General features: G+C 43.2%; 1 protein-coding gene across 2 annotated transcripts; it reads right to left on the minus strand.

Moving 5' to 3' along the window:
• Window positions 1-1885: 1885 nt before the first annotated feature.
• NIFK (nucleolar protein interacting with the FHA domain of MKI67) lies at window positions 1886-12303 on the minus strand. Of its 2 annotated transcripts, XM_061440177.1 has the most exons (7): window positions 12111-12301; window positions 10899-11036; window positions 5655-5763; window positions 3818-4029; window positions 3227-3295; window positions 3035-3103; window positions 1886-2766 (listed from the first exon to the last, which is right to left on the minus strand). In XM_061440177.1, the coding sequence occupies exons 1-7, from the start codon at window positions 12213-12215 to the stop codon at window positions 2578-2580; spliced, it is 891 nt and encodes a 296-aa protein (XP_061296161.1). In that variant the 5' UTR covers window positions 12216-12301; the 3' UTR covers window positions 1886-2577. The 2 variants fall into 2 exon arrangements, with proteins under 2 accessions (XP_061296161.1, XP_061296169.1); XM_061440185.1 differs by lacking the exon at window positions 10899-11036 and having other exon boundaries at window positions 12111-12303.
• Between the last annotated feature and the right edge of the window lie 1400 nt (window positions 12304-13703).

Here is a 13703-nt window from a genome sequence, read left to right on the forward strand (position 1 = left end):
CCTGGAGGTCCAGCGGTTAAGACTCAGCACTTTCACTGCAGTAGCAGTCTAACCCCTGGTCGGGGAAATAAGATGCCTCAGAGCTGGAAAAAAGGAAACAGCTTGTATTACTTTTCATTTTATTATCAGAACGCAGAAATTGGGTTCTATAAGACAATTCAGGCTGCTTGTTTTTCAGAGGTCCATTCTGGATAAAAAGTCCTTTGAAAATATTTGCACCCAGGCTATAGCTTCTTCTTTTTTAAAAAATTGAAGTTACAAAGTTAGTTTCAGACATACAGCAAAGTGATTCAGTTTATATGCGTATTCATTTTCAGATTATTTCCCATTATGGGTTATTACAAGATATTGAGTACAGCTTCCTGTGCTATACAACAGGTTCTTGTTTGTTATCTGTTTCATATACAGTGGTGTGTATGTTAATCCCAAACTCCTAAATTATCTATCCCTACCCTTAACTGTTTTTTTTAGCGGCATGGGCAGCTTGCAGGATCCCTACCAGGGAACTTCCTAAAACTCACTTCTCAATCTTTTTCAACTATTTAAAAATGTAAAACAAAACCCTGCAGCGGGTTGGATTGGGCAGCAGGATAACTGGTCGCTTTGAGGGCCACAGGCTGCCCCATGATGTAGTTAGGTTTGGGCCTTGTGATTTTTTCTGCTTATAGAAAGTGCAAATTACTTGTATACATTCATCACACTTGTGGGCTGAGAGCAGCCATGAGCATCACTGCACAGGGGACAGAGCCCTGCTGTGCCCACCTGTCAGTCCTTGAACAGCCTTTGCCGTACTGCAGTGAGACACACTCATGATCCATCAGCCACGGTTACAACTTCCAGATTCTTGATTTTTTCCCTACAAAATCTGAGGATCAACCCCACACTACTTTGACAAATGCTCCTAATACAGTCCCCAGGAAAATGTTAAGTTCAACTCTATTTCTTTGCCATGATATATGCTAAAAACCCCTCTCCCCATCCAGCTCCAGGGTACATCAAAAAACTCCTCACACGTCAAGTGATGATGATCAGTACAATGCTGGAAGAGGAGTGTCTGGGCAGTAGGTCAGGAAACAGGGAAATAATAAAAATCTGTCAGGCTGCATTGGTAAGCTTATCTGGTGCTTTCCCAGAATGGAAACCAGATGGACTTCTAGATCCACAAATTCGGACATGGTTCAAAGAGTTAGGCAGTTCTGTTACTCATTCAATTTAATTAAACATAATGAACATAGTCTGTATAGGGACTAATCTAGAGCTAAGATGTTCTTTGTATGTTTAAATTTGGGTGCGTGTGGCTCTGTTGGTACTTGTGGGCTTTCTCTAGTTGCAGTGAGCAGGGGCTGGTCTCAAGTTGCGGGGCACAGGCTTCTCACTGCAGTGGCTTCTCTTGTTGCGGAGAATGGGCTCTAGGTGCGCAGGTTCAGTTGCTCTGTGGCATGTAGAATCTTGACCAAGGATGAACCTGTGTCCCTTGCACTGACTGGCAAATTCTTAACCACTGGACCACCAGGCAAGTCCCTATGCTCTCTGTGTATTAAAACTGATTCACCTAGGTCAGTATTATCATCATATGTAACAAATATTACATGAAAAAACGTTTGGTGGTAATGAATCCTTTTAATGAAACTGAATTAGCTGATCCCTTGTGGCTCAGCTGGTAATGAATCCACCTGCAATGCATGAGACCTGGGTTCAATCCCTGGGTTGGAAAGATCTCCTGGAGAAGGGAAAGGCCACCCGCTCCAGTATTCTGTCCTGGAGAATTCCATGGACTGTACTGTATTAGTCCCCGGGGTCGCAAAGAGTCGGACATGACTCAGAGATTTTTACTTCACTTCAATTAGCTGACACATTTCAAGGGTATCAAAACCTTAAAAGATCATTCAAAGGCAAAACCCAACAATTTTTTATTTCAGGATATCCAAGTTCCCCTTGCATACAAAAAAACAGAAAAAGTTTATCAGGTGGTCACTACATGAATCTTGAAACCAAATTCCTAATTGATGATACTGATATAAGATGGTAGTTACTAATCCATGCCAGCCCACCACAAACTAATTTAACGTTGGTAAAAATGATCATATATACATAAATGAGTCTCTATTAGTACTGACACCTCCTTCTCACTCCCCATAGAATTTGACTTCTAGTTTCAGCCATCTGATGGGTTAAATGTGCTTGGTCTAATAGAGAACTATTTTGATGGTCAAGCAGGATTTTCTTTATTTGATGGTAACAACAAAGGTTACAGTTGAGTACTTAAACCAGCAGTTAATAGTGATCTTCTCTCCAGGCAGAGTAACTAAAAGCACCTGTGAAAACTGCAAAGAAACCTAGGGACAGGACAAGAGGCAGCGGAAGCCTGGCTGCTGTAAACTGGTGTGCACCCCTGCGTTCCAGCAAGGGCAGGGGAGCCAGAATCACCGACTGCTTTCCTCAGGGACTTGAATTGACAGTTTTTTCCCAACTATCTTGTTACTGGTTGCATTCCACTGTACCCAGTTAAATATAAAGAATTAGTCTTCTTAATAAAATCATCTTTTCAGAAGAACTATATACATTAAAAAAATAAAATCACTGATTGTGTTTCCTTCGTCTTTTTTTCTTTGAACTTGCAGGTGGTTGAGTCTCCTGTGTTTCTTCTTTTACACCAGATATGGGCTGTTTGAAAACTATTTCATTATCTTTATCATCATCATTCATTTTAGCCACTTCAGATTTTCGTTTCTCCAAAAATGCTGGTGTACAAACTGGTGTGGGACCCTGGGTTCAAGTGAAAGATTATAATACATAAATGTGGGAAGACATTAGGAATGACCCTCTCCCGCCACCACTCCTCTATTTTTATAAGTTACACATATTATTTTTGGCCTCTTTCCATCATTTGATGATATAGCTGCACATGATCAAGCGCTTAGGTGCTGATCACACTTCGTTACAAGACTGAGCAAGCAAAGCAACAGTAGCAGCAACTGCCTTTCCTCCTTTAAACTGCAATACCGGATTCCCAGAATACTGAGGACAATCTTACCTGGCTATCCACAGCCTTCTCAGGAGTCTCAGGAGTGACTGAAGCGGCTTTCTTTTTCTTACGTAAAGCCTTCAATAAATTTTAAGAGACTACATCAATCTGCGTGTTGACTAGATATAGTGGTCCTGAATGGACTTCCCCATTTATCTTTTTCTAATATCAAGTGGGTAATATGATAAGCAAAAGTTTTACCTGGTGCTTTCTGGAATTTTGAGGACCAGTGTTTGAAGCATTTTCCTCATTTTTATGTAATACCTTAACCTAAATAAGCATACAGAAGTAATAGAAAAAGAAGTTGTAAAACTAGCAGTCTCACATATGTATATTTTAAAACTTACCATTAGATCATTATACATATGCTTATTAGTTAATTCTGACATAGACTTTTAGGACTATTTCCAACTTAAAAGGACCATGAAACAAAACTTTAACTAAAATGGCATATAAAGGATGGTCATTTTACAGTCTTGGTATTTACTGGTAACATACAACAAACCAAACATTTAATCCTGGCAATGACACCTTTACTAGTAATCTACAAGCATTATGGTTTTCGGTCAAATAAGGTTTCACTCAATCATCTAAAACTACTAAATCAGGTACGTGTTGCAAATTGGTTAATCCCTTTCAGGATTTCCTCCCCTGTGTAGTGTAACAGGAAATACTAGGACTGCTTGACAAACCTACAAAGACAAGCCTACAATGACTGCAGTGTCAAAAATTCAGTCAAAACCTCGTAGGGGGAGATACTGGGTTAGACATTTTATACAAAGGAATACTCACCAATGAAGGGAAATTATAATCAATCCCCTTTTTAGCCAATCTCTTCCTGAGTAATTTTTCCTTCTTTTTAAACCGCTCCTCCATCCGTAGCTTTTGAACAAGTGACCGATTCTGATTGTACCGTTTCACTGCTGGATATGATGGCCTTTTAAATGGCATATGCCACTCTCTAAAAAGTTCTTCATGTACCTTTTCAGGTGGTATAAAATGACCTACAATTAAAAAAGAAAGAAAAAAAAAAGTTTTCAATCAAGCAGGAGGGAGAGGATTTTAATGAGAACTCCAGACTCTCCCTTGTGTCACTTGTAGCATAATCAAATTGATGTGTCCCCCATTTACAAGGAGAAGCCTGAAAGAAAAAAGCAGGTACCCAAGGGAAAGTCAGACAGCCCACAATTATTCACCACTCACTCACTGTGTGCCAAGAACGATTCCAGGACTAGAGATACATGAGTGAACAAGACGAGTGCATAGAGGAGAGTGTGGAAATTAAGTCTTAGGGTTCCCGAAGCTAAAAGGACTCCCACTTTTAGACTGTGTGACTCACGACAGCAGAAGCTCTTACCTTCTGGCTCATATCCTCCAGGCACCTGCCCAGGACTAAGGCAGCTCATTGCTTATCTGTATCTCTCTGCTTAGGGATGCACACTGAGCCCCTTATGCGGGGAAGCCAAAATCCCTGGGATCTACCCTCCACCAGTGATAGATGGTACACAAATATCCCAGTTTCTGTGCTTGTCAGCTGGGATAATTCTGTTTCCCAAGGTGACCAGCAGGAAGGAGCCCAAATGCCTAAATAACCCTCTTGCTAAAATACCCTTTACTGACTTCCTTCCTTCCTTTACTGACTGTCAAATCTCCACTCCTTACAAGTGTTTCCCTGGGATCACCTCCAAGACAAACTACTCCCCTGCAAAAAAAAGAAAAGGTGGGGATGTGGCTAACACCTCATATCGGAGTTCGGCACTGTTTGTGCCACCCTTCAGAAGTCAGGTGGAGCACAGCAGGGATCTCACACACGTGGTCACCCAATCACCCACTTCGTCCTGGCAAGAGCCACATTTTTCATGTGTGAATAACACCCAGGATCTCAGGGGGCTCCTAGGACCCTCTCTCACAGCAATAGGAACTAAGATGGAGAGGTGTGACCTGGGTGCTGGCTCTGGATGAGCTGCTCTGGGGAGGCGGGTCGGTGGGAGCTCCACCTCCTGCGGGATGAACCTCTCATCTGCTACTGTCGCCCTTGTACTTCCAATGGTTTCTCTGCAGGGGAGCTTCAGCCAAGGCCATGAAGACTGGCTGACATGTGACTCCTCACCCTGAACATCATCCTGTCTAGGACCATTAGTGGTTTCCGCTGTCCTCGGCATGTATTCTAAACCGTACTTTACATGGCTTCTGGTAACCTGACCTTTATTCATCTATTTTCTCGCTATGCTCCTTGAAGGCAATTACGTTTGCACTGGTTTGGCATTTGCTGTCCCCCCACCAAATTCTCAGTTCCACCCCTTCACCTGGCTGTTATTTAATCTTCAGGTTCCAACTTTAATGACTCTTCCTCAGGGAAGCCTCCCACACCTCACCAGGAAGCCCTTCCTATTTACTCCTTAAGGAAACTGTTCCAACTCTGTCTCAGCAGAAAACAGCTCTCACTCCAGAAATCTTAAAATTCCAGTTCAAACCTATCTTGAAAATGCACTTAAATTGTTGCACCACCACTTAGGAGACTCATCCCAGGGATAAGGTGGGACGTCCAAGCAGCTAAGCAACCTCCCACCGCAGCCACCGTCAGCAGGAGCATCCCTGAAATCCCACAGGCTAAGAATCGGGTACTTACACTTCAAGAGTCTTTCACCAAAAAGGTAGTTGTTCATTGTTTCAGCAGCTATTTTGGCAACATCTTCAGATTCAAACTCCACAAAGCCGTAGCCTTTGCTATTTCCAGTCTGCAATGACAAATCCACCACAAAAAGCAGAACAATTACATACTAATGTACCACCAAACCCCTAAAATGTCATTAATGTACAATAGCTGTGTCCGACTCCTGCGACACCATGGACTGTAGCCTGCCAGGCTCCTCTGTTCATGGGATTTTCCAGGCAAGAATACTAGAGTGGGTTGCCATTTCCTTCTTCAGGGGATCTTCCCCATCCAGGGATTGAACCTGGGTGTCCTGCACAGCAGGCAGATACCGACTGAGCTACCAGGGAATTCCCAGTAGGAATAGCATTAAGGAATCACATTAAGACACCTTTAATTTTCAACTTCAAATCACATAGTGTGCAGACTGTTACAGGGAAAGAAAAGATCCAAAATAGTCTAAATTTGCCTCTGGTTTTGAAGATTTCCTGGGATTATAGTTGGAATTTATTCAGTAGCAATAGCCAACATAAAGGAATCTGGTAGGCTCCATAGTCCTTTATTCATTGCCCTCATGGGTGGTCATATTATCCATCTACTTGGGAGATGGAATAAATGCGTCACAAAAATACAGGTAATGTAATTCCCATTTATATGAATAAAAAAGAAAAGAAATCAAGTCAGTGTCTCCCAGCCCATCAATAAAACATCACATTCACTGTCATGTTTAACAATGACTGACCATCTCCACAGCTGAGGGCACAGGACCAGGGACCACTCTCTGAGAGACACACATGCTGGGTTCTGGCCTCTACACCATAACATAATGAGCTTGCTAACAAGAGTTCTAAAGTCCAAATGCTCAGGTTTGGATCTTAGCTCTGACACTCAGATAAGGAATGTTTAAGCCTCAGTTTTTCCTAAAATAAGGATAAAATAAACACTCTCATAGAGTTGCCACGAAAACACAAAATAACTGGCAAGTGCTCCACACTTTTGTCAAGTACTCAATACATGTTACTTTAGGGTGGCAGGGTATGCCTACCCCGCATCTGCTCCTCTGGCAAATAATTATTGAGCTGAAGGTACTGAGAAATAGAACAAGAAACTCTGCCCTCCCCTTATTTACCTAAAAACAGGACACAAATTTAGAAAGGTTCCTCTCCCTTCTATCAGAAAGATGTTAGAGGAATCCACACAACAAACTTTACTAAGCAGATTTTATCACCAAGATCCAAACCTGGGCATTTGGACTTTAGAATTCTTATGAGCCTCCTGATATTTGCCTCCCCACAACTTGCAACCACATAAACTCAAAGCACTGTTCCCTCATCTTGTCACTCCTCAAAGTTCTCACAACCCTTTCTTTGAGCACTCCCATGAGTAAGCAAACATTTTAGTCTCTTTTTAATCTGTTTTTCAGTCCAATTTATAGGGTCTCAGCCTAGGGCAGTAGAAAAAGAACTTTCCCTCCTCTACAGTTCCAATTCTTAGTGACAACAACTAGGAAAACTTTACAATCTTGCATTAAACAAACTATTTTCGGATATGGCTCAAAACTGGTCATGTGATCCTGGAAATAAGAAACTATTCACAGGCTGTGTGGCTTAACAAGAGTTGGGAGCCAGGAGGCTGACTCCTAGCTGTGCTAGTGACTAACAATCAGGACACAGCCACCACCTAGAGTCTCAGGTTAGTTATCCGAAACAGGATGATTCTAGTAAAACTTTAAATGTCTGACAATCCTCCTACCATCCCAACTCTCACTCAGGAGGGGAACGATGGTGGAGTGTAAGACACTATAATAAATCTTTTGAAATCTGATGTGAAAATACATGTCAAGTGTCCCCCAAACCAAACACTCAAAAGCCAAAACCTTGACCTAGTAATCCAAGAAAGTTAAAAATACCAAGCAGATAGTCAAAACTGGGGTGGGTAGCTTTATAATATGCAACAAAGCTGGAAATGTTACATTTCAGTGCACTGCATCAAGGAGCAGACTTTCTAAGAAAACTGGCCTCAACTCTTTAAAAGAGCCAATGTCAAGAAAAACCAAACAAGCAAAACAGGGATAGAGAGACTGTTCTACATAGGATGAAGAGATAAACGATCAAGTGCAATGTATTAACCCTAACTAGATCCCAGAATGGCAGGGACTATTGCGGATATTTGAAGAGGGGCAGTAAATGAGATTATCATATTGTGATTATGTAGCACAATGTCCTTCGGAGAAGGCAATGGCACCCCACTCCAGTACTCTTGCCTGGAAAATCCCATGGACGGAGGAGCCTGGTGGGCTGCAGTCCATGGGGTCGCTAGAGTCGGACACGACTGAGCGACTTCACTTTCACGCATTGGAGAAGGAAATGGCAACCCACTCCAGTGTTTTTGCCTGGAGAATCCCAGGAACAGGGGAGCCTGGTGGGCTGCCGTCTATGGGGTCGCACAGAGTCGGACACGACTGAAGCGACTTAGCAGCAGCACAATGTCCTTATTCTTAGACTTATGATGATGTATTTATACTAAAGTATTACAACTGTCACTTTCTTCAAAAGGTTAAAAACCCAAAAAGGTATGTACGTTTTTATAGACATGAGAAGAGATGAAGCTAATGTATCAGGATATTAACAATGAGTGAATCCAAGGGAGGATGTTCATTACACTTTCCTTTCTACTTCCCTGTCAACATTTTCAGAACACAAGGCTGGTGAACACGACTGCACTTCATTATGGAAAAACACTTACAAAATAACAACCCACAAAAGGCAAAAAAAAAAAGTCTTTGAACAATAAGGGCAAAAACATGAATAAGTGTTTCACAAAACACCAAAGGCTGATAAACAAATAATGATACTCAATCTCACTATTGCATTCATCTCACGTGCTAGTAAAGTAATGCTTAAAATTCTCCAAGCCAGGCTTCAGGAATATGTGAACTGTGAACTTCTAGATGTTCAAGCTGGTTTGAGAAAAGGCAGAGGAATCAGAGATCAAATTGCCAATATCTGATGGATCATCGAAAAAGGAAGAGTTCCAGAAAAACATCTATTTCTGCTTTCTTGACTATGCCAAAGCCTTTGACTGTGTGTATCACAATAAACTGTGGAAAATTCTGAAAGAGATGGGAATACCAGACCACCTGACCTGCCTCTTGACAAACCTATATGCAGGTCAGGAAGCAACAGTCAGAACTGGACATGGAACGACAGACTGGTTCCAAATAGGAAAAGGAGTACGTCAAGGCTGCATATTGTCACCCTGCTTATTTAACTTATATGCAGAGTAAATCATGAGAAATGCTGGGCTGGAAGAATCACAAGCTGGAATCAAGATTGCCGGGAGAAATATCAATAACCTCAGATATGCACATGACACCACCCTTATGGCAGAGATTGAAGAACTAAAGAGCCTCTTGATAGAAGTGAAAGAGGAGAGTGAAAAAGTTGGCTTAAAGCTCAACATTCAGAAAACGAAGATCATGGCATCTGGTCCCATCACTTCATGCAAATAGATGGGGAAACAGTGGAAACAGTGGCTGACTTTATTTTTCTGGGCTCCAAACTCACTGCAGATGGTGACTGCAGCCATGAAATTAAAAGACGCTTACTTCGTGGAAGGAAAGTTATGACCAACCTACACAGCATATTGAAAAGCAGAGACATCACTTTGTCAACAAAGGTCCATCTAGTCAAGGCTGTGGTTTTTCCTGTGGTCATGTATGGATGTGAGAGTTGGACTGTGAAGAAAGCTGAGCACAGAAGAATTGATGCTTTTGCACTGTGGTGTTGGAGAAGACTCTTGAGAGTCCCTTGGACTGCAAGGAGATCCAACCAGTCCATCCGAAAGGAAATCAGCCCTGAAGGACTGATTGGAAGCTGAAACTCCAATACTCTAGCCACCTGAAGCGAAGGGCTGACTCACTGGTAAAGACCCTAATGTTGGGAAAGATTGAGGGCAGGAGGAGAACGGGATGACAGAGGATGAGATGGTTGGATGGCATCACCAACTCAATGGACATGGGTTTGGGTGGACTCTGGGAGTTGGTGATGGACAGGGAGGCCTGGCGTGCTGTGATTCACGGGGTCGCAAAAAGCTGGATATGACTGAGCAACTGAACTGACTGAATCTCACTAAAAATGAGACAGATCATCCTACACTCATCCAGAGGATATATTATAAAGTGCTATTTTTCAAACTCAGAGTTTGAAGAATTTAAAAGTTGCCCTTTTAAAGGGCAGCAGAATCAATTTATTATGCCAGAAAAGTATTTTTAAATAAACTGAATGGGAAAATTAAGTATCATCTTCCCAGATTTTTATTTCAGTTAATGTTTACGTACAGGTACATGTGTGTTGGCTCGTGCTGTAAAACTTACTTCTTATTGTGGATTCAAGGTCTGAAAAATACTATTCAAGAGAAAGTCACCTATACCTGCACAAAGAATGTTCCCAGCAGTTTCATCGACAAGACTGGAAGAAAGCTAACGTTCAACAAGGGGGTGGATCAACAAACTGCAGCATATTCAGGCAGTGACAACAGAGCAAGGACAAGTAGTTAACTCTGTTCTGTTGTAACTTAAGTGGTAAAATGTGAAAAAACTGTATCAAGAAAAAAAGAAATTCCAATAACAAGAATTCTGTGGTTACAAGTATTGTATGTGGGAAAAAAATAAAGTTGGCCACACCCTATTACTGAAATAAACCACACAAATCTTTATTAGGAGGTAGGTATGATACAGTGACATTTTTACAATACTTTGTGTATCAGGCACTGTTCTAAGAATCTTATACTTATTACCTCATTTAAGCTTTGATTCAATACTCCTGAGAGGCTGGTGCAATTTTGCTCATATTTTAAATCAGAAAACAAGCACGCAGGTTATAGAATTTGCCCAAAGTCACACAACCAATAAGGTGTAGAGTCCAGCCTCACACTTAAGTTCATGAACCCTTGGGTTAGTAGTTATAGGATAAAAAGGACTCACTAGGATTGCCAATTTAATTTGAGGAACTGAGGCAATTACCTTAAAAAAAAAAAAAAAAGTAAAATACACATTCACAGGAATACTAATTTTGTTCTCCATCTGCTTCAGGTTTTAGACCTTATCCAATCCCTTTCTGGAATGAAGTGTGATAATCGAACATGCAAACATGCTCCAAAACCTGTCAAGGATGATATGCTTTTGGAAAATAAAAATCTAATTCAATACAAAAATCTTACCTTTTTACTCCTGGACAGTCTGAATCTTGTAACAGTGCCAAATTGGGAAAAATATGCTCGGATCTGGGTTTCATAAAGGGTTGGTGGTAAGTGGCCCACATAGATTACTCCAGGAGTAGGTTTTTGTTTCTCCTGTTGCTGAAAACATAAAGACCAGGGAAATATATATATATATATGTTTTTAATTAGAAAAAAAAATCACACTGCAACAAAACTTGTGAAACTCTGCTCTTAGATTAAGACAAAAGTTCAAAACCCCAGAAACTATAAAGAATAATAGTGAAGAGACTTATGGTTGCCCGGGGGTGGGGGGGGTGGGGTGGGAGTTTAGGGTTAGCAGATGCAAACTATTATATAGAAAATGGATAAACAACAAGGTCCTACTGTATAGCACAGGGAACTATATTCAACACCCCAGGAGAGATTAACACAACACTGTAAATCAACTAAACTCCAATGGGAAAAAAAAAAAAAAAAGGGTGTCCTCGAAGACAATCGCCAAGCAGTAGCCTGTCTTCTCAGCTTCCCTCTCCGAGCACGAATACTCAGTAACTACACGCTGAATTAACAGATAAAATCTTCTGGCCTAAGAACTCTAACAAACATACCCTTCAATATTGTTTGCAGATCACCATTTACTCGCACCCAAGTAAAGAAACAATTTTAAGACGTCAGAAAACCTCCACGAAGCCTACTAACCTTTTAGTATCTCTGTCCTCGAACCCCTGCCTTCGGTAATACAGACTTTTAAGCTTTCCCATGTACATTTTATGATAAAATTTTGGGCAGATATTATTGAACTTGATATCAGGGCCCCCAAACAGCAAATAGAACTTGGGTAATACTGTCTTTTAAGAATTCCAAAACCACTAACCAGGCAAACAAACCTCCCCAGTTCGGGGGCCCAGCCGAAGTAGGACTGGAGCTGATCCGCGGGACGAGGGCCGACCCAACAGCTGGCTCTCCTCTCTCCGAGCATCCCCGCGATATCCACTCCTTACCTTACCTCCGTAAGGACCCTAAAGTCCGCGCGGCCCAAAGCCGTCACTTCTCGGTCCTCCCGAGGAAACCTCGGCCCGCAAGCTCTTGAGGTCGGGGCCCGACCTGGGTGACGCCGGACGAAGCACACGCTTGGGGAGGCCGAGGCGCGCGGGCGGGACACCCAGACCCGGGCCACCTCCCCTCGCGGTCGGGCCCGCGCCGGCCGCTCACCTTGGTCGCACGCCGACGAACCTGAGCCACCTCCTTTTTAAATTTGGCATCCTCCTGCGGGTTTAGGGACAGGAGTGGCTTTGCCGGGCCACCGAACGCCGCCATTCCGCCAGCTCGTACTCCGACGAGACCCACGCGGTACACCCGGAAACGCCAGACCCTCTGCTTCCCCAAAGCGGAAGGGAGGGCGGGGCCTGCGGCACGGCTCCGGGGCGGAGCCTGGGTGCACGGCTCGGGGGCGGAGCCTGGGCGACAGCGTAGCGCGGGGGCGAGGCATAGGGCGTGGCGCAGCGCGGTGAAAGGGCTCAAGGGGCTTCTCGGCTGGCAGGTGTCGTCTGGCACGTTCGGGGTTGCCTGCATTTGGAGGTGCTCATTCGCCTGGCTGTTCAATATTTAGATATCCTGCCTGACAGTGATTCTACCTGCCAACGAGGTCGGCTCTGTGTCCGGGAGCTCCCCTTGGGAGGGCTTTTCTAAGCTGATCTGATGCTTTTAGCAAGGGTGTCGTCTTCTGTTGCCTACAGGAGATGGCTTTCACTCCTTGCATTGTTGCAGGGCTGGCCTCTTGGCTGTTCTCAAAATTAGATGTTTGATGTATGAGTCAGATACGAGTCAGATACAGAGCAGGTTCTACGGTTCCCTGAGGGTCCCTTCCGTGTGTGTGTGTGTGTGTGTATGTGTGTGTGTGAACAGTCCCCTCTATTCCTGACATCTCTTAGTTCCTATGGGGAGGGAAAAGGAGGAGCAGAGTAGGGGAAGACGGCAAACTGACGGGATCTTCTGGGAGATCTCCTCTCAGATTTCTCCGACCCGCTTCAGGAATTCCTGGCCTCCAAAGGATCAGGTGGTGACACAAGTCTTATCAAAATTGAGTGAGCATGTGGATTGCCAATTCTGATTCCTAGGTGGGGGCAGGGCCTCAGGTTCTGTGTTTCTAACAAGCTCCCAGGTGAGGCTGATGCTCTGTGGATTACACTTTGATTATCAGGAGTAGAGACATGGGGAACTGATCACTGAACTGGGTTGAATTGCTGTCCCCTCAAAAGATATGTTTAAGTCTTCACCTCAACACCTGTGATGCAGACAGGATCTTTGCTGATGTAATCATGTTCAGATGAGGTTGTTATGGAATAAGGTGGGCCCTAATCCAATGATTAGTGTCCTTATAATAAGGAAACTTGGACACACACACACACACACACACACACACACACACACACACACATGGAGAATGCCACGTGATGATGGAGGCAGAGATTGGAGAGATGTCATAAACTGAGGAACACCAGGAATTGCTGGAAGAGGTAAGGGACTATTCTTCCCTAGAGTCTTCAAGAGAATGGCTCTGCCAAAATCTGGGACTTGGATTTCTAGCCTCTAGAACTGTGGGAGAAGACATTTCTGTTGTTTCCAGCCACCCAGTTTGTGGTCATTTGTAATGGCAGCCTTAGGAAACGAATACAGTTACCACTTTGGTGCAGCCTTAAATGATGTTCTGAGGAAAACACTTTGATTAATCTTGGGGCTTACTTGACACCTTACCATGAGGTAGTGGAAGAACTCTTGGATATTCACAGAAAGCTACCAGGACAC

This window comes from Bos javanicus, chromosome 2, assembly GCF_032452875.1.
Source record: "Bos javanicus breed banteng chromosome 2, ARS-OSU_banteng_1.0, whole genome shotgun sequence".
In the NCBI taxonomy this organism is placed as follows: Eukaryota; Metazoa; Chordata; class Mammalia; order Artiodactyla; family Bovidae; genus Bos; species Bos javanicus.